Source organism: Chenopodium album, chromosome 4 (genome assembly GCF_948465745.1).
Source record: "Chenopodium album chromosome 4, dcCheAlbu1.1, whole genome shotgun sequence".
NCBI classification, from domain to species: Eukaryota; Viridiplantae; Streptophyta; class Magnoliopsida; order Caryophyllales; family Amaranthaceae; genus Chenopodium; species Chenopodium album.
Window position 1 is genome coordinate 75,941,246 of NC_137837.1, and position 27,714 is coordinate 75,968,959.

A 27,714-nucleotide genomic window follows, 5' to 3' on the forward strand; every position below is an offset into this window, starting at 1 on the left:
TTCTTCTTCCTCGTGTGCCTCAAAATGTCCCTCCAATCTATCCATCAATTGTACTGTAACGGGAATGCCAACTGAAGTGTAAGACTGACCACATTGTTGGTTTGGTGTCGTCTCCCATGCCTTTCCATATTTTAATAATATTGTTTGCACCTTCAAAAGAGCTTCCCCGGACAATTGCTTGTTTGTAGGAACTTTATTTTTTCCAACGGGGACTCCTAAAATCCAATGCACTTGGTTCTTAGATAACTGAAACGGCCGATCAGTTGTACCAATTAAGCACCTATTGATTGGATCAATACGCGTCATTATCCAGTAAGCTAACTGCCGGGAAGATGCATATGGGAAGCAAAATGTAGTAGTCCACCAAATCCCATCTCACACACCCATCTTGTCCTCCTTTCATCAAATTTCTGACATATTCTTCCAAATGACTCAACCCGACAATTCATATTAGGGGGCTGCCATTGATTAAAGACATAAAAAGTGATACATTAGGGTACATTTACATGCACACAAAAAAAAAAAAAAAAAAAAAAAAAAAAAAAAAAAATCCATCTAATATTTACACTCAAAATATGTAACTTACTCTGCGCATTGCGGCAGAATATTGATTAATCACTTGCCCTCTTGCTTTCACATAACCACCCACACTTAGCGAGTTATCCTACAATTCATCAACTATGTCAGCTTGTTTTGTAACACAACTATCTAAAAATACAGTGCATTTGAATACCAAAAACAAATATTACCTCCGTTTCATGTTATTTGCAACGATTTGACATAAAGTAGAGATGAAAAATGTCTAATCGTGGCAAATAATATGAAACGAAGGTAGTAGCATTACCGTAAATAGTCCAGGATGTAAATCAATTGTGTTGTGAACAATTCTATTTCCACTTGGTCCAATCTGCAATTACATATAGCCATAATTTGAACTATCACAATTTTTTTAAAACATAATCAAACAAATACCATTCAAAATTACATTTCACAATTATAACTTCCAATTTCTCATTCAACATTTAATTTTTGGTACCTTTAATTTAATGTAATTTATAATTCATGATAGATTTTTAATTAAACTTTTACAAACTTACAATTTCTTGCTCCACGTCACCTTCGCTCTGTTCATGCATCGGACGCTTCCTTTTACCCAACTCTATTTGTTCCATTCTGAATTCCAAAGTGCTGACAATAATGTGTACAAGTTTAGTAACAGTTTCACAATGAATATCAAAACATCAGTAAATCTTACCAAATTGAGTAAATATGAAGAAAACAGAAGATATCCATCAAAGAAAAGGTGAAATTAAACAACCCCAGATATAGAAGTTGCTTGGAATTGAAGTAAGCTATAAAGATATAATCTTTCTTGCAAAAAATTGGTAAGATTTAAATAAAATTGAACCAAAAAAAGTACCTGAAACTCTGAAATTAAGCTATAGATTGCAAAAATGGTAAGATTTTGATGAATTTCTCTTTCAACTCTATTGGTCAAAGTCAGAGAAAAAAAAGAAAGCCTCAGCTGGGCTGCTTTTAAAGAAAAATTGGTGTAGTATTTATTTCTAGCATTAATATTTTTCTTTTTTTTTGTTTGTAAAAAGAAATTATTTTTTTCTTAGGGAGAGGATGGAGGGGTTCATTTATGGTAAGAAATTACAATAATAAATTACCTGCTTTGCAAGTGGTAATTGAAGTTTTTTTTTTTTTTTTTTTTTTTTTTTTTTTTTGACAGCTGGGATAATTGAAGTTGATCACCTAAAGGTTTTAATAAGCTTCTATTTCAAATTTCAATTGTGTAAATAAATCTGGTTCAGGAGGAATGGGTTTATAAAACACACTCACTCTTTAATGGTTGTAAGAAAAATCTGTAATCAGATAATTATACTCCGTAGTACAAGTAAAAAGATAAAATGAATATAATACGGAGTAAAAGTGATTAAATAAAATAAATTAATGATTAAATAAAAACGTGTACTTGTATATCTTCGTAGTACGATATTGTTTAGTAGGAAATGCTATGAAAACATAATACTCCTTCCGTCTCCATTTCATTGTCACTTTTGCTATTTTGGGTGTCCTTAAATGTTGGTCACATTTCACATTTCACATTTTCATAATTATTACTCGTAAGATACATAATAAGACTTTTATACCCACATTTTTTTGTCCTTATGAAATTCTCTTCCTATTTTACCCTAACATTTGCTATAAAATTTGTGTCAGCTTTTGACTAATTTAATGTTTTACATTCTTGAATCTATCAATTTACCTTTTCCATATACTTTAATTATTTTTTTAATTGAAAATGTCTCTTTCTTATGCACTTTTATAACTGTATTAATTGGAAATTTAACTTTCCCATATAATTTCATTACTTCACATGCTCCACCTTAATTCCCGTGATTTTCCTTCAAAAGTTGTAATTTTTTTTTCCCGGAATAAGGGGTGAAAACCTAGTAAGTAGCTACAATCGCAGGTGTCTTTTCAGCAGGTTTTGTTTCAAGAGTTCTTCTTCGTTTAATTTCGGAAAGAGTAGGTGGTTTTTAACAACAAAAATTTTTAAAATGGTGTTTTTTACAACAATTAATTTTAAAAGGTGATTTTTGACAAAATTTTCAATAATTTATGATTATTGGGTGAGAGTGAGATATAGTAGGGAATGTGATCGTTCTATTTTATTGCATTGCTTGGTTTACTTTATATCAATTTAAGACTAGCATCAAATGTGCAAGCATGATTGTACGGAGTATCTGTCATGGACATCTTAGAATGAAAAAGTTTATTGTAAGTTAAGAAGCTAAATTTATCCTTCTTTCTCTTAACATTTTGCAAGCCAGTTAATAACCAAAGTAATTTTTAAAGCAACTATGAAATGAGCTCAAAACTTCTGGTGTAAAAAGTTGCGTCTTAGTATCTAAGTTTGTGAAGGACAGTCAAATGTAGCATTTTATCAAGCTATTATGTAGTATCATATAATTACGCCATTTATCATAACCGATTTTGAGCTTATAAAACCTGATAACAATCCATAATTCTCCTAATATAACAGTGACTAAAACACTCAAATGAAGAGCAAGCGTGTCATCAACTGAATCTAGTGTAGTTAGAAACTACGATACCTCAAATTCGCCGGAGCAAAAGTGAAATTTCTTCAATATTTATTGTTCTAATATAACACTATTGAATGACTTATTGTTCAATTTTACAAGAACCAAAATCTAAAAAGGTAACAATAAACTTTCAAGGTTAAAGATACTTTGAGAGTTTCGCACTAGAAGAGATTGCGGTAGTGCCTTGAACCCACGATAGTTCTTTGCTGAGCCATAATTAACCAAGTCTGTCACCCATTGATTGTGATGACTGTGTGTATTCATCTTCAAAATTGGTTTTAGCAAGAGAATACTCCTAGCACTAACAGAGTTAAATTCATAGTAAATCTCAAATGGGAACTGCGATTCAAAAGCAATTACAAGGAGCAAAAAGTGGAGAGTATTGTATAATTTTGGAAACAAAAAGTAATAAAATGGCCTGACTTATACCTGTGTATACAAACATCAGCTCTTGGCATTAAGTTTCTCCAGGAGTATCTTGTTCAAAACACCTGGGTTTGCCTTGCCTTTCGATTCTTTCATCACCTACACATTTAGAACTTCTAGTTTTTACAAAACCCAAATGAAGTTTATAATGTACATAGTACCATCCAATGATTAAAAAAACATCCAAGGAAAAAAACAGGATAAAGATTTCATCAAATTCAGAAGATGATATACCTGGCCAGCAAAGAAACCTTGCAGCTTTGTTTTGCCCCCGCGATATTGTTCAACTTGCTTTGGATTTTCTGCAAGCACTTTATCAATCATTTGCTCTATCTCAGCTGGATTTGTAATCTGCAAGTTCATCAAGGCAAGAAGTAAACATGGTGGCAATCATATTATCATAGCAAGTTATTTTGTTACGCTTATGACATGCAAAATTGTAGAGACTAGCAATCTAGCATTCTAGTCAGTATTCTTGGACCTAAATCTTAATATAACAGAGCACTGAATTAGTGAATCTAACAGCAGTACCAGAGACTCGTCTCTTGGATTTTCCCCCTTTTCTGAGAGTGTTGGGCAGATCATAAAAGCAATATGATACAATTGGTGTATACACTGGTTGACATATAAAGATGCTATTTACTTACGGACCTAATTACTATCAGAGTATAACAGATGGGGTGGCTTTTACTCAAGTCACAGGATAATATTCACTTGGCTAGTTGGCTATGATACTTTTGATTCATCATAATACAATATATCAGTCTTATCCTAGAACTTAACAACTTGTGAAACTTTTCATACAAATTGATCAACTCAAGGACATAACATGTAAAGGCAAATCAAGCCAAAATCTCAAAAGATCAACTTTCCAGTAGCTTGACTAACCACATCAACCATATATAGGTCATATTCATAACCTACAAATTCAGAATTTCAATTTTCTAGTGGCACAATATATGCAAAGGGTTACAAGATCAGATACTGCACTTAAGTATGCAATCAAAATGGCAAGCGAAGTTCTAAATTTCTCATGCCAATAGGGTAAGATTTTAATAAAAATTCTTGGAAACATAAATTATACCAAGAAACCAGATTAATGTTTCATATCACAGAATTGAACAATCTAACAATGCAATTTATAATCTCCAATCTTTTTCCCACCCTCCCAAGGGTCAAGAGAAAAAATATCTTTCAAAATAAAATTATACAAATAAGCAAAACTGTTTACCTGGACCAAATTCTTTTCCTTGATGAGACCCTTGACAGTTCCTCCCTTGGCTATAAGCTCAAATAATATCTACAGTACAATAATTGGCCAAAGTGTAACGGCATACAAAGCAAATGAGATTAAAATCAAAGATAACCAAATAAGCAACACTAAATGAGGCTAATATTCAGTCTTTTCCTTGTCAAAAAGGAACAGTTAATCTCTCCTTGCCACAGAAAGGGCACAATAACAGGAAATATATACACGAAGTATTACTTTCCAACATCATACCTTAAGAGACAAAATTTAGAACTTTGAGAATCAATATGCTTAAAGTAAGAGTAAAGCCTTAACAGAGGCAACTAATACAACTCCTGGTAAGATTCGATTAGAATTTAACATGATTTCCCACTGTAATCAAATTCCTAAGAGATTAGCAAAACACTCATCAACATTCAACATGATTTCCCACTCTCAAATCTTCTCTGTTTATAAATCTTTAACAAACTCCCCAAGCTACCCATAGACCATAGCTAACTTGTAAAGGTAAAGCCTAAACCTTTGTTCCCCCATACATCAGTTCATTGCATTTTAGTAGGTCATTGTTCTATTAAGGTGGGTTCACTTCCATGCTTCTACGACAATATCATTAAAATTTTCATTTTTTTTGGATATTAGAGGACAAGTGACAAGTTAATACAGAAGAAGATAAGAAAGTGGGATGTTTTTCTTGGCATAATCACTGAGAAAAGTATGACAGTAAGAACCAAGTTAGCAGAATTGATAGCATTTTGTTGAGAAAGCTGCAACTCTGCAAGAAATGCTACATAAAGTCTTTCACAGTGATAAATAAAGCCTGTCAAACCCCAACAGGTACACTATCAACATAACAAAACGCACCTCTTTGCCAATTTTGCCACTGATGGTCCCAGTTTTGATAGAATCAATCAATTCAGCCAACTCATCAGGAGTAAGCTTAATCTCATTTATGGACACCTTTTCATTCTTCATGTATGCTGCAACATCACCCATAATCCAATTAGCAGCTAGCTTCATATCGGCGCCTTTAGATAGGGTTGCATCAAAAAATTCTGCAATCTGAGAACCCATTCAGATATAAGAATTACGGCATTTAGAGCAATGGGCAAGATACTGAAAAATATATACATTTTAGGTAGCAGAAAATTAATCGAAGGAAAGTTAATGCTTTAGACATGCTGTACACAATATTTACATGCTTCAAACTTTTGGGTATATTACAGAGAAAAGAATGATAAGAAGAAAAAAAAAATGGAGCCTTTAAGTACACCAGATGAATAAGGAATTAATAAACATTGCAAAATTGTACATGTCATGTCCTTGTGATTCCAGTGAAGATATATACTCCAGCAAATCAAAACAGTCTTGAAGATTGTGTGATTTTAATGAAGATATATTCTGTGATTTTCTTATTAGAGAGTTTGCACACTCCTATTATACCTTCAATGTTTTACAGAAATGGATGTGTAGCCTACATCTTTCAGAAATTTGAGTTATAGCCATTGCACTTCTTCTTTATTATTAAACTTCGATTGTAACCCCACTTCTAGAAAGGAAAATTGAAAATATCCAAAAATTACATGCTTCAGTGGTTGTTGTGCGCTTATCTATGTTGATAATCTTGATACATAAGCAATTTGAGTGATCAAAAACCAGTCAACCAGTGGATGCAGCTAGATTTGGTGTAAACCATTGATTACGATTCACAAAAGTAATGACAAACAGCTCAATAGTGAAAATTAATGGATCATCATACTTACATTTACATCATTGGCGAGAAAAAGCACATCCTGCATGCTTAATCCCATTTGTTCATACCGCCGTCTCTTCAACTCTGGAATTTCTGGCAAAGAACCACGAATATTCTCGATATATTCATTTGTCAAAGTTACTTCTGGAAGGTCTGGCTCTGGGAAATACCGATAATCAGCAAGCCCTTCCTTCTTTCTCATAGTTACTGTTTTCTAGCAGGGAGACGTGATGTAGGAATTGATTAGCAAAAGAGCACAGGTCAATAACACTCTTACTTCTATTCAATAAGACAATAACTAAAAGGGGAGCAACATCTGGCAATAACCTGAGCACCATCCTCCCAAAGACGAGTCTCTTGTACAATTTGGTCACCTAGTCCTTGGTTATGAAGTTGCACTTGTCTTGTGATCTCATAATCAATTGCCCTACTTATAGCTGAAAATGAGTTCAAATTTTTTATTTCAACCTGCCAGTAAAAATTGGAAAATAATTCAGTCTATGATTAAAAAAATATGCTCATCACTAAAGCCCCAAGCTATGTCATGAAGACTGTAATCTTGTTAGCAATGGAATGGAATAACATAATCAGAATACAGTTGATACAAAGTAGCATATTTTGACCAAAGAAATAAACTTTTAAAAAAGACAGCTAGGATACTAAATTTAAAGGCAAACAGCAAAGTTTCTGGCAGCAAAGAAGAAAATCCATTCTTATAGCACAAGTGTAGTCCCTTAACATTTCCGAAGTATCCAGATTTCCACCACATTTCATATTTTTCCAGGCAAAATCATGTTAAAAAATTCCCAACTATGCTCAGAAACATCGAGATCTCTCTCTCCTCCTCAAGCTATTTGTAATCATGTTAAATGGTCCTCTTTTGAACTGTCTAGTATTGGATATGCAGTACAAAAAAAATAATAGGAAAGAAAGGAAACACACACAAAAATTTAGATAGTATTTGTAGATTAGCACCAATGCCAATCTAACATATGAATATCTACGTATCAGACGTTTGACCACCACTTAAAGTGTCAAATTAGGAGTTTTACGCCAGTATCATGTATTGTCAGGCCATATGCTGTACATTTTTAAATGTCTTCATCTCAGCTATGATGAATGCCAAGGAAATGGCAGTTCAACAATCGACATAGCTTGTCTAATTTCATACTCTTAACACCCAAAAAAACATATTTGAAAATGTACCTATCAAACATTTGATCAGACAATGTCCAATTTGTTTAATCAGGATTCAGGTGTCAGAACCAAGTCTATCAACAGGCCATCAAATTCCCAAATTACATATCATTATGTGATTATTCCATCAATTCCAAACCACGCTGCCCACCCCACCACCACAACCCCACCCCCACCCCCCCCCCCCCCAAAAAAAGATGAATATCTAACTCTCTATTTCAGTTGACAGTTATAATGCACAAAGTTATCACAGTATTCATAATACAGGACAATCCATCTTCCATGTAAGGAGAACAAATATGTGAATGAGGATCACATATCCTAGTGATGTAAATCAATTGGTCTAATTATAAGCTACTAACAGCAATAAAATAATAAAATTGATTAGGAAAACCATGTTTTATTATCCAGACCTACTAGTAAAGATGTTTCAAAACTTAAAAAAAAAAAAAAAAAAAAAAAAATATACTCTCTTTTTCTTGTGAAATTATTAATTGCTCTCTATCCCTTCCAAGACCTATTGTGATTCGCAAATTTGGTCAACAGATTTGATTGGGCATTTTGTATGTTAATGAACAAATTCTGAAACCTTGGGCCAAGCAGCTTGATGATATGAAATATGAATATCAGTATATCACCTACTAATTGCAATATTGTGCTTCCAATGCTTAAATTCAATAGCACGTACACAGAGAATATCAGGCACCTAAGAATCTCACGTAGAGTGAGGAAAAGAGTCCAATCTACTTACCTTTGTACCAAACTCAACTTGCCCTCTTGGACGGACTGATATATTAACATCACAGCGCAGTGAACCTTCTTGCATGTTACCATTGCTCACACCCAAGTACCTAACTAATCTCTGCAATTCTGCACCATATTCTGCAGCTTCTATACCACTTCTCATATCAGGTTCAGAGACAATCTCGAGTAAAGGTACTCCAGCCCTATTTAAATCAACCTGCAGATGGCAAATAGCATTAAATCCCAGCAATCTATAGATTAAAAAAAAAAAAAAGCTTCATAACTCACGACTGAATTCAGTTTCAATCTGAACATGGCATTAATATCAAATGGTTTAGTACCAAAAACCTCATAAAAACTATATGTACATGACCCCAAATTGCTCATCAATAATTTTTACATTCCATGATGCTGGTAAAATTTTGGAATAGTCTACAACAAAATCAACAGTTCCAATGAGACAATGAAAATTTCTTTAGAAAGAGCCAGAAACAGGAGTCTTCTAAAACAGAATGCCTAATAATTATAATATATTCTCTTAACTCATTCTAAGATGGAACAGGACCTTTAATCTATTGGTAAAAAGTGAATTTAAGGCTGAGCAGCTATAGAGACAATGAAAAACCAGTGAAGAGTAAGCATCTATGTGTTCCAACTTAAATGCAATGAATTCTGCAACCCCCCTCCCCCCCATAGAGGGAGAAGATGAAAACCAATTATACATACTTAAATCATAATAAGAAAACCGCTGGATCTATCAAGTCCTCATTCCAAGCGTTGAATGCTTGAAACTAATTCGTAATTGATTGAAAAGTTTAAGAGCAGAAATACCTTAAGTTATTACCTATACCAAGAAACTTTTCATACTACCTTCAAACATGAAATTGTCTTAATAAGAGATCTTTACTTGTAACAAGCTAACAAATATGCAATTGCCAAAAAATGATGAAGCGGGTACCTGAGAATGACTTCCACCATCTGTATGGAGTAGTTTCCCCGCATCCTCTTCCATATGGACTCGAGTTATTCCAAATTTCCTATGTCCGCCACCATACTCAAGTGGGAGATCCAAGTCAATATACCCACTAGTCGCTATGGGAATATCGAACTGAGAGATCTGGTACCCCTTTGGCAAATCAGGATAAAAATATTGCTTCCTGTCGAACTTTGAATTTAAGGACAGCTGACAATTGAGTGCAAGGCCAAGTTTCACTGCACACTCAATCACTTTGGAGTTCAAAACCGGTAAGGCACCAGGCAAGCCCATGCAAACAGGGCAAATATTGGTGTTTGGTTCTGAACCATAATTGTAATCACATCCGCAAAAGGCCTTGGTAACAGTGGAGAGCTGCACATGGGTTTCTATACCAATGATTGCTTCATAGTCTTTCAAAAATTTGTCAAGTGTTTTGTCGTGGTTTCGAGCTACAACTTTTGACGATGACTTAGGTTTATCTTGTGTTGTTACACTTTGGGTATGTAAGCTATTAGATGTGCAATAAAAAACACCCGGTTTTTTAGTCAACAGAGAAAATGGATAAATGCAAAGAGGACGAATTTGCAACCCTCTAAACAATACGGATGCCATCTTACTGATCAATTACATCAACTTCAACATCAATCGAACAAAATTTGAGTCTGCAATAGAAGCAAAAAATACTTACATTAGTAACAGTACTAGTTGATAATTGTGTATAAATTGCAACAAAACTAAGTATGTTATCACTGATTTTCTTCAAAAAAAAAGTATGTTATCATTGACAGCAGAAGAAGACCTGCATCAATCATTTAATACCCTGAAAGAACAATTTGAACATGAACAATAAAAACTGAAGGCCCTAAATTATACATCATTCCAATGATTCTCCTCTTCATACAGCAACAGAGCAATCTTATTCAGGACTGGAGTTTAAATTTATATATCTGCAAGAAAATAAGAGGACTGCTCTGATATGGAAAATTTTCCCATTCCTGTTAAATCAGATATGATAAACTGTAGCAGAGATGACTGCAGCACACTGTACAAGTGTACAGTTCTTCTAAACCTAATTCCACATCTATTTATTACTATGATCTGACACTAGAGGTGCTTCTCAAGTTCTCAAGTCAACTACTAAGAATTTAAGCTTAACTGTGTAAGCCATCCTTTGATTTTACAGACAAAATGATTGTGACCAGTTATACAGACAGAACAGGTCGGTAATGTGACTAAATTTTTCATCACATTCACAGCAGACAGCACTACAGCAGCTGCTATCTATAAGACTATAATATACCTAAACACCTACCTAAATCTGCTTCCAGTCAGAAACTGTAATTTAAACACATACGACACCATAAGCCTACATTTAAAAAGGAAAGAATCCCAAATAAGTTTAAAGGACTTCCAACTTACATATCGATTCTAAAATAGCTTGTAGCTGAGTGAATGGTGCAAAAACCTCCCTTGGATAAAAAATAAAAAACCCTTTACAGTATTAGTCTTAAGGTTAACATGTGCTTCAAAATTGCGATAATATAAGGCAAGGAGCAAATTTTCAAATTTTAAACCCCTAATTCTCTTAGTACAGATTTTTTTATTCTAACCAACAATATGTGTTACTTTCTTGTTGGCAAAAGACACCCATGAGAAGTTCCTATGCATGCTCTAAACCCTCTTCGCAACTATTACAAAATTATACTTCCCCTGCTTATATTAATTTCTACATGGGGGAAAGGCACACAAATTAAGGAGTCCATGTGAAAAAGAGATTAAAAAAAAAGACGTAATCATGTGATGAAGAAAGAGATAAAGAGAGACAATTACTGGAAAAGATTATGAGCAACTAATATGAAACTTTTAGATTAGGGAAATGCATCCAAAATGGAGAAAGTAACTTTTTGGGAAGCCTCTAACCCTTTTGACGATTTTATCCAAAGATACAAGGTACATCTTGTTTCGCTCCTAGCAAAGAAAGAGCAGCAATATACAATATACTAATATGAAAAGAGCTTGATCAAATACTAATAAACAATCCTTTATCACAAAGAGGAAAATAAGGGCAGAGTAGTAGAGACTGGTTCACCCAATCTAAAGAATCTCCTCCCGTAAGATAACTATACACTGTAATTAAAATCAAAATAACGTCTTCTTAAAAAAAAAAGTTCAAAAAAATTTCTTTCAAAATATCCCATCATAGGGCATCAAATAACTTTCTTAGGCTATATATCATTACTAAACACTGAATGGAAACATTTTACCTTCTATACTTTCTCAAAGTTTTAATCTATGCTAATAAAAAATGTGTATGAATGTCGGGTACATAAAAATGATACAATTCACATCAAAGCTCAAAACTTCAGAGATGTGTGAGCAAGTTCTAGACTTTTACATGTGCTTTGCAAGTTACAAATATACATACAAACATTTTAAGTTGATAGTTCCTTTTAATTTTATGATCCCAAACCCATTTTAAGCATTTCAGTACAGATAGAAGGTTCAAAATGATGGAAATGTCACAGATAGAAGGTTCAAAATCTCCATTTCATCATGTTTCATCTAACAAAAATCCATACCCTTGACCGAGTATTGGGTATCTGAAAATTGGTACATTGAAGAAAATGAATAGTTGAAGTTACTTGAGTTTTTATCTTGAACATCAATTGAGAGTATTTTTAACTTAAACTCACTAAATGTGAAAGAGTCAATCAAGGAACAATACACTTATACATTCGAATTTCGCTACGACATCAACAAAATTATAATCAGCATTCCTCCTATTCTGCTTTCACTATTCAATAATATCCTAATTCAATATGACAAACTGTTGAATAATGTCATCTTAATTGATTAAATTTTCTCACCCACTATCTTCTCACTTAAGAATTTGAACATAAATTGCTAATAACAAAATACTGGCAATAAAATCGCTTGTTAAAAGCTCAAATGACTTCAGCAATTACAACCAATAGTTCAATATTCCACATTAGAAGAACCCTAAATTGATTATACTGACAAATTTAATTAACAATAGCATGAAATTAAAACCAACATTGTAAAATTGATTTTCGCTGTTTAAATAAAAATGAAAAAACATCTTACCTCAGAAGAAGCTTCAATGAGAGAGAAAAAGCGCAAGAGTCGCTTCAATGGAGAACTCAGAGTAGCTACAATGGAGGAGAGAGAGAGAGAGGTGCAGCGTAAAAGTGAAAAGCTCCAAAGTGAGGGGAAGAAAGCTTGGAAGCCGCTTCAATGGAGGAGATAGAGAGGTGCAGCTTCACTGGAGAAGCAAGGTGTTTAAAGACCTGCACATATTGTCAACCGTCAAATCTGGATAACATCCATGGTCAATTGTAAATAAAACGAAAATAATAACGAATTTATTCAATTATAGGCTTGACCGGTGATAGAAGTGGATCGGGCCGGTTAGACATGGCATGAAAATGGTCCACCTCGGTACGAGCTCATCCTAGCACGGCATTAAGAGACACGCAGTAGCACGGGGCCATAGCCGTGCATGGACTTCAATTTATGAATTTCTCACAAGCACGACATCCCATTTCACATTTTAGCTCGCTTATTATTGACCAACTTACCAAAAAAAAATATATATTTCAGGTCAGGTTGTGCATGGGCTCCATTTATGAAAGATCAGCGTAAGTCGCGCGATTATTTTTGCCCCGTTACAGACACGGTAAGCTTGAGCAAGAGCCACACTAACATGACACGTGGGCCTATACGGCACAATTCTGCTCATGCCCATCTTTAGTCTTGAGGCTTCTTTTAGAGCACTTTCACTCACATGCAAAATTATGCCTATTTGCTCATGAAGGATTTAGGTGGGGATCAATGGCGATTCTCATTAACAACTAAAATATGATATCGGCCATACTTTTAGGAATTCCCAACAAGAGATTCTCAATCCTTACCTTTGAATCCTCAAATGGTTATTCAAACATTCCAAACACCCCCTTATCCTAGCCACCATGTTGCTTTAAGAGAGAGAGAGAACCTAAACTTGTATTTTGAAGAAAGAAACTAAACATGTTTTGATGCTTAATTTGGCTAGAATAAATAAATGAATCTGTATTACATGTTTGCAAGTTGTAGTCACTCTTGTGTGTATCCCAAACATCATAACTTTAAAATAGACCATTTTCCACATGACTTCATTTTATAAATAAATGCATAATTCAATTCAATTTGGCTCCAGCTTTTCCAATTAGGCTACTAAGTTTTTCTATTTGGATGATCTAAATTTTTTGAAACTCAACCCTAAACCTAAAATTTCAATCATCACATTTTCAGTTTGATCATTTTTGGATCAATGACTTAATGAGTCAATGGTATTGAATACACAATTTTAACTTATCCATTACACCTAGTGTTCCCTTCATCTATCCATATTGGCAATTACATTCTTTCAAAATGTGACTAGATTTTCATCAGGTAACACCGTAACAGCATCTGAAGTGATAACACCTTATCCTAACTTGTGGAAAATACACAACAGTCATTGCATACATATTCCAATCCAAGAGTAGGACGGGAAAAAAGCAGGATTCCCAATTCAACTTAATCAGAAACATCACAGAATTTCTCTACAAAAGCATCAAGTTTCCTGCTTATGTAAAACTGGCTAGACTAGACCTGTCTCCTGTGAATACATGAATGAACCTAAAAGATTAAATCAGTTACACCGTTCTGCGACATTGATGTTGAATGTGTTGCCATAAGAAAGAAACACCAGATTACAGCTCCCCAAGGTAGATCTGTTTGTCACTACTGCATGATCCAACAATAGGCTCTCTAGGGTGGAAAACAGATTCATTCACAGAGCCAGTGTGGCCAGGGAGCTTGTACAAGATACGCCGAGTAGTTGTATCCCAAATATAAACCATCCGGTCTGCACTTCCAGCAGTGACTTTGCTACCATCAGGAGACCAAGCACATTTCAACAAATTCTTCTCAAAATTATGTTGATGCCCTTCCAGAACTTTAACACAACGGTTTTGAGGAGCATAGGGACGCATATCCCAAATGCAAAGCTTACAGTCCATACCATTGGTGAGAAGATAAGATCCATCAGCACTCAAAGACATCCCAGTGATCATATCCTGGTGGCCTTGGAGGGTCATAGTAACTTCATTTTTGCGAACATCCCACACTTTAACATCATTGTCAATCCCACCAGTGTAGATTTTATCAGATGCATCAGAGAAACAAACAGCAGTTATTTGGTATTTGTCTGGGAATGTCTGAATAGCACCTCTGTGACGCATATCCCAAAGCTTTGCAGTTCCATCATCTGACCCACTGACAACAAGAGGTGGTCCCCTCCGAGCAGGACAGCATGAGTTAACAAATGAGGAATGCTCGGCCATCTTTTTGATCTGTTTCCCAGTTTCGGCATCCCATGCTCTTACTGTCTTATCAGGACTAGCTGAAACTAGCTGGGTTCCATCAGTGGTCCAATGAAGATCAAGGACAGCATTCTTGTGACCCTTTAAAACCATAAAATTTTTGCAGTCACCATGCACATTCCACAAGAAAATTTCTCTATCGTGTGAACCTGATGCAATGACTGTTCCCTCTGGATTGAACTTCATGGTATATACTGCACTTTGGTGACCAGTCAACAACATGATTGGTGATTCCAAACTTGATGTGCGCTGTCTCCCATTCGGCCCAGGGGCCTGAGGAACACTGTACGGCACAGTGGACCACTCCATTGGCCTAGGGCCAGCCACAGATAAGGCACTTTCATTGTTATTTGTAGTGGCCAGCATCTTGCTTTTTGTTTCACTGAGTAACACCGAAGAACTGTCTGCACCTGCCCTGGAAGTTAAGAAAATATGATTCACTACCAGAATGTCCAAAACAAACAAAAAAACAACAAAGCAGGAAAATTCATCAAAAATCCATAAAAATAACAATCAATATAAATTAGTGGTGTTATGTAGACTGTATGATTTATTGATTCATAGAAGGGGAAACAGAAAGAGAAAGAAATCAAGAAACAGAATTTAAAGTTTTGTTTGGTTAATTTCCTTTTATATAGTTTGGTTTCTCCAACAAAACAAAGCGAATTGGAAAACTTGGGTCCACTATTCTATTTTTCTCCTAAAACTGCTTCCCTCAATCTCAAGTTTTCAACTGCTCCTGCTCATATCACTCAATCCAGCACTCTCAATTCAACCAACCTAAACAGCTATTTTCCTAACCAGCCTTGACCCAGCTGCTGCTAGTAGTTGTCACATCACACTATCATAGTGTTGCATTGCTGCTAATCCTGCTACCCTGCCATAGTGCCATATGCCCACCGAGCTTAACTTTTGTAGTTAAATTAGGCCACTTGAAGCAATTCGCCAATTCCACCACCAAAAGTCAAGATTCAGGCCATATTCTGAATTCACTCAAAAAATTTGTTTTAATTGAGATTTTTTGCTTTTAGTTCATTTTATACCCCCTCACCATCTTCTACTTGGTTTAGTCCACAAAGCTCCGTCCAGTCATTCTTTGAATGATTTTGACTCGGTAAGATAGTGTCCTAGGTTAGTGGGAGATTGGACAACGGTGGCAGCAAGCTATGTTTGGGGCTGTGTTTGCCAATGGTGACGGAAGTGACTCCAGCTTCAGAGATTCAGAGGTGAGGGTAGATAGATTGCCAGTAGTAATGACATGGGTGAATTATAAATGTTGTCAACACCAGAACCACGGAAGTGAGTCGAGCAGTATGTGGTTGTGTTAGTCATCAGTCTCTAACAGCCATAACGTTTGGTGTGGGTCTCTGGCAGCAGCCTGGTTTAAGGGATATTTGGTGAATGTAGAGACCCTTCTAATTTTCAATTATGTGTATTGAAAACCCAATAAAAACTATCTCAATTCCTTGGATAGAGGTGAGGAAACATGGTTCAGGATTTTGCGATTTTTTGGAACAAGAAAGTGGAGAAAGGGAATCATAACATTGTACCACCAAGCAGCAAGAATGTGGGTGCTGATTTCCTTTCCCCTAATCAAATCCTTTTAAAACCAAACGGCCACTAATATTTTAGAGACGGTCAAAGCAATCATCTTTAATTTTTAAAATTGGAAGATGATATAAAGTAATAGAAGTTTGGAGCCATATTATACTTTCCTAAAAACCACTAAAGAAGCTAACAATAACACGAAATAATGGACAGGTGGTTGCTTCAACACGAAAGATACCTCCATTTTGCAGTTCAATCCAATAATCACATCTCACATACTAATAACCTATTATACTATGAGAACCCCTTAATCGAACTAGAGGTCCGCAGACCACAGGTAATATACCTCAACCATATTTGAAGTTCATGCAAAATCCACAGATAAACAGGGACAAAACAGTGACCTAATAATCTACTTTGTTATCATAGGATGAGAAACCTCTTAAAAGGCCTAGAGGGGGTGATCTCATCCATGTATAAAAGTAACACTAATCAACGGGAACAAAACAGTAACACTAATAATTTACTTTTTGATGAAGTTGTGGGAAAGGGTGATTGAACAAAGGTTGAGGGCATGCACAAGCATTTCAGATAACCAATTTGGTTTTATGCCTGGGAGATCTACTATGGAGGCAATCCATTTGATAAGACAAATGATGGAGTTTTATAGGGTAAAGAAGAAAGATCTTCATATGGTCTTTATTGATTTAGAGAAGGCATATGACAAGGTGCCAAGAGAGATACTTTGGTGGGCAATGTTGAAGAAAGGTATCCCACGAAGGTATGTAGACCTAGTTAAGGATATGTATCGGGATGTGTCAACAAATGTGAGGACATGCGGAGGGTTGACAAAAGATTTCCCTATTACAATCGGATTGCATCAAGGGTCTGCATTAAGCCCTTTTCTTTTTGCAACGGTTCTAGATGAATTAACTAGACCAATTCAAGATGAGGTTCCATGGTGTATGCTGTTCGCAGATGATATCGTTTTGGTGGATGAGACTAAGGATGGGGTTAATGTCAAGTTGGAGCAATGGAGGCAAAGGTTGGAATCTAGAGGGTTTAAGCTAAGTCGGAGTAAGACTGAATATTTGGTATGTCGTTTTGGCACTCAGAGGGGGACAAGCAATGAAGTGGTGAGTTTGGATGGAAAGGATTTGACCATGAGTGAATGTTTTAAGTACCTAGGGTCGATCATCCAGAAGAATGGTGACATTGATCAAGACGTGACCCACAGGATTAAGTCAGGGTGGCTTAAATGGAGAGCGGCCACGGGAGTGTTATGCGACCGCAGCATTCCCTTAAAGTTGAAGGGAAAATTCTACAGGACTGCCATAAGACCAGTGTTGCTCTATGGTACAGAATGTTGGGCTTCTAAGAAAGAGCATATTAAAAAGATGGAGGTTACGGAAATGCGCATGTTAAGGTGGATGTGTGGAAACACTTTAAGAGATAGAATCAGAAATGAGGTTATTCGCAAGAAAGTAGGTGTGGCGGGCATTGTAGATAAATTAAGGGAAAATCGTCTGCGTTGGTTTGGACATGTAAGACGGAGACCCGAGGGTGCACCGGTGCGAAGAGTGGAAGAGTGGGACCATGGAGGGATTAAACGAGGAAGAGGGAGACCAAAGATGACTTGGTTGGAAGGAGTGAGGAAGGATATGAAGTGCATGGATTTACGTGAGGATGAAGTTTTGGATCGTAAGGGATGGAGGAGAAAGATTTATGTTGATGACTACACGGAATAATCAAATTTGGTTCATGTTAGCCGACCCCACTTTTGGGATTAAGGCTTTGATTGATTGATTGATTGATGAGAAACCCCTTATACATCTATTGGGGGTGCTATCTAAAGTGCTGAAACATGTTTATAAGTTCTGAAGTTCTATGTTTGCATAAACCATAACCTGCTACCAGTACATTCACAAACATTCACAATTCATCGCAGTACACTTAGAAACGAAATATGCATGTCAGGGATCTAAAGCCCTAAAACCAATACCAATGACCGATGGATTCTAATATTAACCAATCTATTTATGTCTTACACATACTATATAACTAATATCTGAATGGCTATTAGTATCACAGTATATGAAAGGACAGACTGCACAAAAGCGTCCCAAAGGAAATAAAAAAGTATCACAGATGCAGGGATAAACAACAGATATTAACATACACAAATCCAGAAGGATTGCAAAGCATCATCAGTATTTTTTTAGTTTTGACTAGTAAGCTGCAACTTTGATACTTCCAACAATATTTTGCTAGGAAACATTAACTAAATGTCTAAAACTATTCGCTTGCCTCAAATAAGCAGAAGAGGGGGTGGGGGTGGGGGGGTGTTATACTAATAATAACATCTGGTTACACTTTAAACCCAGAAGGTAAATTGCCAAGTATAATTCAAAATATTGACAAGAAAAGGAAGAAGTCCTATAAATCTTTCCCACAATCATATTCGGACAAATTATTGATACAGCAATCTCTAATTTCTCCCTCCATCCCCCTTCTCTCTCTCTCCCTCTAAGCACATTCTTCACAAACAAGATGACTCTGCTCTGAGATCGTCTGAATTACAGAACCACGAAGTTATCCACCTTTATTTCAAAGTCCAAAGGTCAAGAAACTTTCAAAATGGACATCACTTTTCAGCAAGCAACTACTATTGCCAATTAAGATGCAAATGTAGGTATGCCCTGACTTCAAACGAATGCTAACTCTTCAAAAACGCCTCACTCGCAATTGCCCAACCAATCTAACCTACGGAGTAACTTGGACATTTACCAGCTAAAAATTAACCCCTTTCCTCACTTATGATCTTACTTCACCAACTTCGATCCTAGGCTTCATTCATTCTCACTAGCTATCTAGGCATAACAAAATATCAAATCGACTACGAATAGCCAAAATCTTACAATAACATTTTTCATCACTAAAACCTTGATTCTTTTTTCCAGGTTAGGTCGATCCCCGGTAAGGGCAGGAGGGGCGGCCTGAAAAAAGGTTCATTTTCATGGTTTTGTTCTTATACCAATGTGTTATACAAACAAAGCTCCGCAACACATTAGCAGTCAAATTGCACTCAATTATCAAAATTAGGTTCCAATAATCGCATCAATTTCTTTCTCGCTTGAGAATATCAACAAAATGGCTAACTATACTCTGTCATAACTTCAATAAATATACCAATAGTTCAATAATCCACTTAGAAAAACCCTAAATTGACTATACTGACAATTAAAGCACGATAAACCCTAGAAAATGAAATTAATTGATACTCAACGAATTCCAAAGTATAATAAACATCTTACCTCAGAAGATGCTTCAGTGGAGGATAGAAAGCTTGGAAGCTGCTTCAATGGAGAATTCAGAGTACGCTTTAATGGAGGTGAGAGAGGGTCGAAACCAGGCAACGTAAAAAAGCTAGGTTTGGTTTAATTGATTGTGGCCTGAGTTTGAATAGAGCTTTTTCGAGAAAGCTTTTAGCTTAATGAGGCCTACTTCGTATTAGAGGTTTGAACATCCTTAAAAAAACTTATTTGGGAGTTTAATAAAGAAAAATTTGTGTTTATCATCCTCAAAACATCATATTTCAAACTAGTCACTCATTTTAATTCTAATTTGAAAATACCATTAGAAAAAATCAGAAATAAATAAAGATTTCACCGTCAATTTACACTTTCCCTAAAAAAAAATCATTAAGTTATCGATTTTCGTATCAAAATTTGTTTTACGGCTATTTCACCAAATGCCACTGACAAATTTAAAAATTCACCAAATGCCATCGGACTTTTCAAAATTCACCAAATGCCATTCAGTTTTTAAATAATTCACCGAGTACCATTAATGACTAACGGTCGTTAACTCCGTTAGTCATTAGGGTCTAATCATGACACATGTCATGATATGATTAGTCTATTTATTTTAATTCTTAAAAATTAAAATAAAATGAAAAATAAATAAATAAAAAAGCAAAAAAAAAATTAAATAAAAAAGCAAAAAAAAAAAAAAAAAACCCAAATTTTCCCAGCCACCTTCATACACCGCCAAACCCTAGCCCCCCTCCCCTTTTCTCGCCGGAAAACAGCCGGCCACCCCCTTAACCACGAAAAAACGGTCGATCGGCCCTTAAGCACTCCACCTGACCCACCGCCGACCCCCAAAACCACCCACACAACCTGCCCCGACCCTAAATGCCACCAACATGCGCTTTGATTTAAACACCCATCGTTTTCCAACCACTGCGCAAAACCACTCTTCCTATCCTCCACCCTTGAAACGATGAAATCGGCCATAGAAATCGACCATTGTAGATTTTCATGGTTGATTTCGGTCGTTTGAGGGTGAAGGGTTTCCACAGTCGGGTTCTATTTTGGATTTCTGGGTTTCCATGGTCGGTTGTAGTGGATATGTGATGCGTCGTGTTGGTGCGTGAGGTGGTTGCGGGGGTTGGGGTGGGCATCAACGCAAGGTCGTCGGGTAAACGGAGTTTTGTGGGTCAGTGTGTGGGTGTTGGAGTTTTTGGGCATTGCGTGAGATGGTTGCGGTGGTTGGGGTGGTTTTTCATGGGATTAAAAGGAGTCGACAGTTTTGATGGGGTCAAGGGGTTACAGCAGGACGTCATAGGTTCCGGTGGGTTCCGACGGAAGGTTAGAGGGTTCCGGCAGGAGGTCAAGGAGTTCCGGCGGTTGGCTTTGGGCCATCGGTTGGCTTGGGCAGGTGGTTACGGTGGTGGGGTTGGGTTGGGTTAGGATTTAGAGTTTTTTTTTTTTTTTTTTTTTATTTATATTTTTAACCAATAATCGATTGCCATGTGTCATGATTAAGCATGTGTTAGTCATTAATGGCACTCGGTGAATTATTTAAAAACTGAGTGGCATTTGGTGAATTCTGAAAAGTCCGATGGCATTTGGTGAATTTTTAAATTTGTCAGTGGCATTTGGTGAAATTTCCGTTTGTTTTATAATAATTTTGGGGACCATTTTCCTCTAATAGAGTTTAACTTGAGATCAAAATTGACAAAAATATCTCGTTTTGTGTGCATAACATTATGCAAATCGAGGTCTTTTCATTATGCAAAATGTAGCATTTTCAATTTAATTTTTATTATTATTATTATTATTAATTTTTTTTTATCAATTTTAATCTCAAATCGATTCTTTTAGGCCCAAAATGACCCTTAAAATATATAATGAACAAGTATTTGGCCTACAAATCGAACAAATTTTCTAACAACAGTTAAAATCTAACTTTTTTTTTTTAGTGGTATTTTAAAATAAAAAATTTAAAAGAAGAGTTAGATCAGAATATGGGCTATTTTGAGTAGTAAAATTCAAAATTACATTTTAATTAAAGAGCTTTTGGGTTCATAAAAACTCGTTTTGACCTTGAAATTACCATGACAATACAAATTGTGTGTTTTATTGTAGATAGATGGCTAATGACAACTTCTCTCCTCTACTCCCCCCCCCCCCCCTTTTTTTTTTTAAAACATAATCAATGAGTTGACATGTAAGAATCAGACCTAACTATGGGTTGTTCTCTTCAGCTTTTTTTCATTTCACTTCAGTTCCTAATTGTCTTCTCTCATAAAATATTCAGTTCAGTTTAGCTTATTTCATTAATATCACAACAATCCCTCCGTAAGAATGGCTTGAAAAATGGAACTGACAACTCATTCATTAAACATGTCAAATTAGTCTTTATCACTCGTAAGCGAAATTTTTTAATTAGTAATTGATTTGCTTGATATTTTTTTCACATGATAGAGTAATCTATTCCTTTCAAATTAAAGTGATTAACATGGATATGCAACCCGATTTAGCTCATGATTTCCTCATAATTCTTTTTTACTAAGGGTCTGTTCTCTTCAGCTTATTATCATTTCAGCTCCAATAAGTTCAATTTTAGTTCTTAATTTCCTTCTCTCATAATATATCCAGTTCAATTCAGCTCCAATAAGTTCAGTTCAGCTTAGTTCTTAATTTCCTTCTCTCATAATATATTAAGTTCAATTAGCTCAAATAAGTTCAGTGAATTAATGAACTCTAAGACAATTAGTGAAGGAAAAGATAGGGTAAAAGAGCTAGTAGTTAAAGGAATCAAAAGCATTCCTAACATGTTTGTTAGCCCACTTGAGGTTTATTTAAAAGATTATGGCAAGTGACTACGGGCATGTTTTCTTCAGCTTATTTTCAATTCAGTTCAATTCACTTCAGTTCTTAATTTATTTCTCTCATAAAATGTTCAGTTCAGTTCAGCTCCAATAAGTCCAATTTAGTTCAGTAAATCTAAACATGCCTTACGTTTTTCAAAAATATAAATGTATTGATCATTGACTTTGCTCGTTGAAAGTATTGATCAAACTACTGATATTGGCAAGAAATCATATTAGCATAAAAAAAAAAAAGTTTTGCCGTGAGACCGGACTCATCGTAAGTCCAATATATATGACAATAATATTCTAATACTCCGTATATAACATTAATATTCTAATACTTGACAATAATATTTTAATATACGACATTAATAATCTAATACTACCTCCGTTTTTATTTAGTTATCACCTTTATCTTTTCACGCTTGCCAACGCACTATTTTAATAATTAATATCTCTAATTCTCGACATTGGAAAATTATAAAAAGTGGATATAAATAAAATATACATTGAGACGATTCAAACAAGATCCCATTCGACTATATTTTATTGTAGCTATAAAACACAAAAGCTAGTCAAAGTGTAGTTTGTGAATAGAGTAAAAGTCATATGTGTCAACTAAAAAAAAAAACAAAGGTAGTATATGACATTAATAATCTAATGATAGATTATTAATGTCATATGTTAGAATATTATTGTCAGATATATTCGACTTATATGAGTCCAACTCACCCAATTTTTTGACCTCACCCAATTTGAGATTTTTTCGAGTTATAAATCATAGGATTGTAATTAAATAGTTCAAAAAGATGATCGATCGAAATCGAATGTTCATGAACAAGATACCGATACAAAGGTATTGTTTGGTACTTTGGTTGCCCTTGATTTCCATAGGCAATCAAAATTCCCATGAAGTTAGTTTTGGCCATGTTGTTTGGTTGACATTATAAAGTACTCTGTAAAATGGAAGGAAATCTTAATTCATGAGAATTTTCATTTTTCCACAAAATATGAGAATTTGTTACCACCCCACCTTTGGTCATTCACAATATTTATGATTTATATAAATTTTCACGTGACAACTAAACATGATAATTTATTTCCTATGCCAACCAAACAAGGCCTAAAGCCAACTAAACTTGTTTGGTTATTATATGGGTATTTATAAATTATGGGAATTTTTGAGTTATAAGGGAGGTTGGTTATTATATGAGTATTTATAAATTATGGGAATTTTGAGTTATCAAGGGAGGTTGATTATTAAATTTCTATGTTTTGTGAGAATTGGAAAATTCTCATTCACATGATTTTACACCTTTTCACGTTCTCACTTTTTTGGTCTATCAAACAAGCTCTTTATTTCCTTTATGAAAATTTTGAATTCCTCTTGTATTTTTTATGTGCAACAATTGTGCTTGACCAAGAGTGGATGGTAAATACATTCTCATATTTTATGGAAAATTGTGATTTTTATAAATTGTACTCCATTCGTCACTTAATTATATGCCTATTTCTTTCATTTATTACTTATATAACAGAGAAAAATAGACATATAATTAAGGGACGGAAAGAGTACAGTATGTAATTTTCATTTATTTTTGATTTTACTTAAATATCAATCAAATAATATGATCAAAAGAAAATTCACAAAATTTTTGAATGCCTAAGGGCCTGTTCTCTTCCGTTGAAATTCAGTTCAGTTCAGTTCAGTTCAGTTTAGTTCAGTTCAGTTCAGCTCAGTTCAGCTCAGTTCAGTTCAGTTCAGCTCTTAATTTTCGTCTAATGATATTGCTAATGATATAAAGCCAAATTTCATTCTTTTAAGTTCTTATTACAACGACAACAACAACAACAACAACAACAACAACAACAACAACAACAACAACAACAACAACAACAATAATAATAATAATAATAATAATAATAATATTAACAATAATAATAATAATAATAATAATAATAATAATAATAATAATAATAATAATAATAATCAATAAGTAATAAATAATAATAATAATAATAATCATCAATAAATAATAATAATAATAATAATAATAATAATAATAATAATAATAATAACAATAATAATTTAAATAATAATACTAATAATAATAATCAATAAATAATAATAATAATAATCATCAATAAATAATAATAATAATAATAATAATAATAACAACAACAACAACAACAATAATAATAATACTAATAATAATCAATAAATAATAATAATAATAATAATCAATAAATAATAATAATAATAATAATAATAATAATAATAATAATAATAATAATAATAATAATAATAATATGTACATTTGTATATACACATATGTATAGTAATAAATAATCAATAAATAATCAAAGATCACTAATCCGTAGTTAAAAATCACTAATTAATAAGTTCAGTTCAGCTCAGTTTAGTTCAGTTCAGTTCAGTTCAGTTCAGTCAATCGGAACATGCCCTAACAATTCTTAATCGATCCTACAAAAAAAAAAAAAAAAAAAAAAAAAAAAGCATTTGAAAGAAGTAAAAGATACGGGATAAATGGGTTAATGCCACGGAGACCAAGGCCTGTAATTTTCATCATTTGGCCTACTGTCCTACCTTTTATAGGGTGGCATTTGACTGTGCAAATTTCTTCTTTTTAACTTTTTTTAAACTACCAATAAAAAAACAGAGAAAAATTTACTCAAAACTGAAAAAATGTCTTAACACATCACTTCACTACTTGTCCCTTCACTAGGCTAAGCTAAGTTCAATTTTTTTTTTTTCTTTTTCGAGGGGGCTAAGCTAAGTTCATAAATATTGACAAACTTGTTGTCTTCCAATCTTCAACATTTTAAAATCCAATCGGTTGTTAAAAAAAAAAAAAAAAAAAATCCAACCAAGAAAAATGATTTCTTTCCAAAAACATTAGCCTAAATTTTGTCATATGATATGGAAAATGATATGAAGAATCATAATGATTATTTGGTAAGTTTTTTTTATTTGATTGTCTCTTTCTTTTTGTTTATTTTGGTTTAATGCTTTCTTTGACGCCCATTATTCTCTTCAATCTTACATGCATTCTTAGCATGTGGTCCAAGTTTTTTTATTCCTTTATTTGTTTTAGTATACAAAGTTTAATTTGATAATTTTAGTTAAAACCCTTTAAATCTAATACACTAATTTGCCAATTATATAGCCAAATTGCTTGATTTGTTTGGTGTACTCGTAATCTCGTATATCTTTACAACATTTACTTAAACTTTACTTTATGAAGTAACATGTATATTAATATACATTAATATATTAATATACATTAATCGTTCTATCTCAGGATTTAGCATTGATGAATATTGCCTAAAGAAATCATGGGTGTTAATCAAAGAAATCGTATAACACCTAAAAAAACGACCGAATTGTTATCCAAAAGAGAAGACAGGATTAGTAGTTTACCAGACGAAGTATTAGGTAGAATTCTATCTTTACTTCCTACAAAACATGCTGTTGCTACTACTATCCTTTCATCAAGGTGGAAGAACCTTTATAAGCTTATTAGTACTCTTGATTTTGATGATTCGATTACTTTTAGTTCTCGAGATGATTCGGGAAATAAGCGAAAGAAGGCTAGTTTCAAGGGATTTGTGAATGAGATGTTGTCGCAGTGTAAGATGTCTTGTATTACCAAGTTTCGGCTTAAATGTGGGTGTTACCAATACAAGAACTCTTTGTTGTGTGATTGGATTAATGCTGCTTCTTTTCATCATAAGGTAGCTGAATTGGAAGTATCGATCAATATGTCATTCACTTGTAGAGTGCCTTGTGTACTTAATCTTACTCAATTGACTTGTGAGAGTTTGGTGGTTTTGAAGTTGGATTGTGGGTTTGTATTGTGTGTTTCGAAATCATGTACATTTCCGAAGCTGAAAGTTCTTTTTCTTGAAGGAATTATGTTCCAAGAAAATGGCTCAAGTCGGTTTACTAACTATTGTGAACCTTGTTTGGATGATCATCATGGTCTGAATGGGATTCTGTTTGGTTGTCCAATGCTCGAAGAGTTGGTGATAAACGGGTGTGATTGGAATGGCGGTAATCTTTACTTTTCTAACCCTTTGCTTCGAAGGTTGACACTTGATTCTGGAATGACTGGACCTCTAGACCAACACAATAGCTCTATGATCTATTTTAACTTGCCGAGTTTGGTTTACTTTAGCTACTCTGATGGCCTAGCAGAGCGATATGAATTCAGAAATCTGAGTAGTATCATTGAGGCTCGTATTGAGATTTGTTTTAATGATGATGAATTTGATGATCAACAAGATCTTTGCGATACTATTCTTGATCTTATAACCGGGGTTAATAGATGTCGGTCCTTGAACTTGTCCCGTCAATGCTTGGAGGTACATTTACAATTGCTGAACTTGGTTTTGTAGCGTTTGCATTTTTCTGAAATTTTACTTTGTTTTGATTGTTTGAAGGCTCTTACTAGTGGTGAATTCGAACTGCCTATCTTTAGTTATTTGACTTGTTTGGACCTCGCTCTTGGACACGAGGTTAGCTGGAATGATGTGCTGCTAGACTTTCTCAATAGCTCTCCTTGTTTGCAGTCTCTTACCTTGGAGCAGGTTGTTCTATATATGTATCGAAAATTTATTAGATTACTTGTCGTAGATTCAATCTAATATACAGCCTTTTTCGGTACCTAGGGGTTCCTAAGATGCACCTACATTCTGCAAGATGGAGGAGACTTTTTGCTAGATGGTGAAGTAGATGACGACTTCTTGCTAATGGAAGAAGTGGTGCCGCCTTGTGTTTATTCTCGGCTGAGGTTTATCAACATCAAGGAATTCAGAGGATTCACAGGGGAGATGCAATTGATCATGTATTTCCTTGCGAATGCTCATCTTTTGGAGGAGATGGTCATACACTGGGATCAAAGAATAAGACAAAGGGACTCAGTTGCTAAAGAAAAGAAAATATTGGAGTTGCCAAAGTCCTCTACATCCTGCTCAATCGCATTTAAGTGATGCAATATACTTGTCCGGTTGGAATTAGTTGTCACATTTATAATGTATTTTGAACAAGTAAAATGTGACAACTAAATCCCGACAGAGTTGCTATTTCTTTTGGTACTTACTT

At 34.5% G+C, this 27,714-nt stretch overlaps 3 protein-coding genes across 4 annotated transcripts; 1 reads left to right on the top strand and 2 right to left on the bottom strand.

Moving 5' to 3' along the window:
* Nucleotides 1-3,119: 3,119 nt before the first annotated feature.
* On the bottom strand, nucleotides 3,120-12,796 carry LOC145629363 (glutamyl-tRNA(Gln) amidotransferase subunit B, chloroplastic/mitochondrial-like). The gene is made up of 10 exons (XM_081681946.1): nucleotides 12,561-12,796; nucleotides 9,438-10,117; nucleotides 8,487-8,696; nucleotides 6,866-7,006; nucleotides 6,549-6,752; nucleotides 5,650-5,847; nucleotides 4,771-4,839; nucleotides 3,774-3,890; nucleotides 3,543-3,638; nucleotides 3,120-3,414 (listed from the first exon to the last, which is right to left on the bottom strand). The coding sequence occupies exons 2-9, from the start codon at nucleotides 10,065-10,067 to the stop codon at nucleotides 3,558-3,560; spliced, it is 1,650 nt and encodes a 549-aa protein (XP_081538072.1). The 5' UTR covers nucleotides 10,068-10,117; nucleotides 12,561-12,796; the 3' UTR covers nucleotides 3,120-3,414; nucleotides 3,543-3,557.
* Nucleotides 12,797-13,930: 1,134 nt separating this feature from the next.
* Nucleotides 13,931-19,936, bottom strand: LOC145627314 (uncharacterized). 2 transcript variants are annotated; one of them, XM_081679710.1, is made up of 2 exons: nucleotides 19,744-19,936; nucleotides 13,931-15,291 (listed from the first exon to the last, which is right to left on the bottom strand). In XM_081679710.1, exon 2 carries the CDS (start codon nucleotides 15,245-15,247, stop codon nucleotides 14,210-14,212), a length of 1,038 nt encoding a protein of 345 aa, XP_081535836.1. In that variant the 5' UTR covers nucleotides 15,248-15,291; nucleotides 19,744-19,936; the 3' UTR covers nucleotides 13,931-14,209. The 2 variants fall into 2 exon arrangements, with proteins under 2 accessions (XP_081535836.1, XP_081535835.1); XM_081679709.1 differs by having other exon boundaries at nucleotides 13,931-15,296; nucleotides 19,744-19,935.
* Nucleotides 19,937-21,025: 1,089 nt separating this feature from the next.
* Nucleotides 21,026-27,602, top strand: LOC145627315 (F-box/LRR-repeat protein At4g14103-like). The gene is made up of 4 exons (XM_081679711.1): nucleotides 21,026-21,038; nucleotides 26,014-26,975; nucleotides 27,054-27,201; nucleotides 27,331-27,602. The coding sequence occupies exons 1-4, from the start codon at nucleotides 21,026-21,028 to the stop codon at nucleotides 27,600-27,602; spliced, it is 1,395 nt and encodes a 464-aa protein (XP_081535837.1).
* Nucleotides 27,603-27,714: the final 112 nt, after the last annotated feature.

Coding starts and splice junctions, on each gene's coding strand:
- LOC145629363 (XM_081681946.1), bottom strand. CDS start 10,067: ATGGCATCCGTATTGTTTAGAGGGTTGCAAATTCGTCCTCTTTGCATT. Junction 7,007..8,486: donor AAGTTGAGTTTGGTACAAAG/GTAAGTAGATTG, acceptor TTTTACTGGCAG/GTTGAAATAAAAAATTTGAA. Junction 3,639..3,773: donor AAGGTTTCTTTGCTGGCCAG/GTATATCATCTT, acceptor CTAAATGTGTAG/GTGATGAAAGAATCGAAAGG.
- LOC145627314 (XM_081679710.1), bottom strand. CDS start 15,247: ATGCTGGCCACTACAAATAACAATGAAAGTGCCTTATCTGTGGCTGGC.
- LOC145627315 (XM_081679711.1), top strand. Junction 26,976..27,053: donor TGTCCCGTCAATGCTTGGAG/GTACATTTACAA, acceptor GATTGTTTGAAG/GCTCTTACTAGTGGTGAATT. Junction 27,202..27,330: donor GTCTCTTACCTTGGAGCAGG/TTGTTCTATATA, acceptor GAGACTTTTTGC/TAGATGGTGAAGTAGATGAC.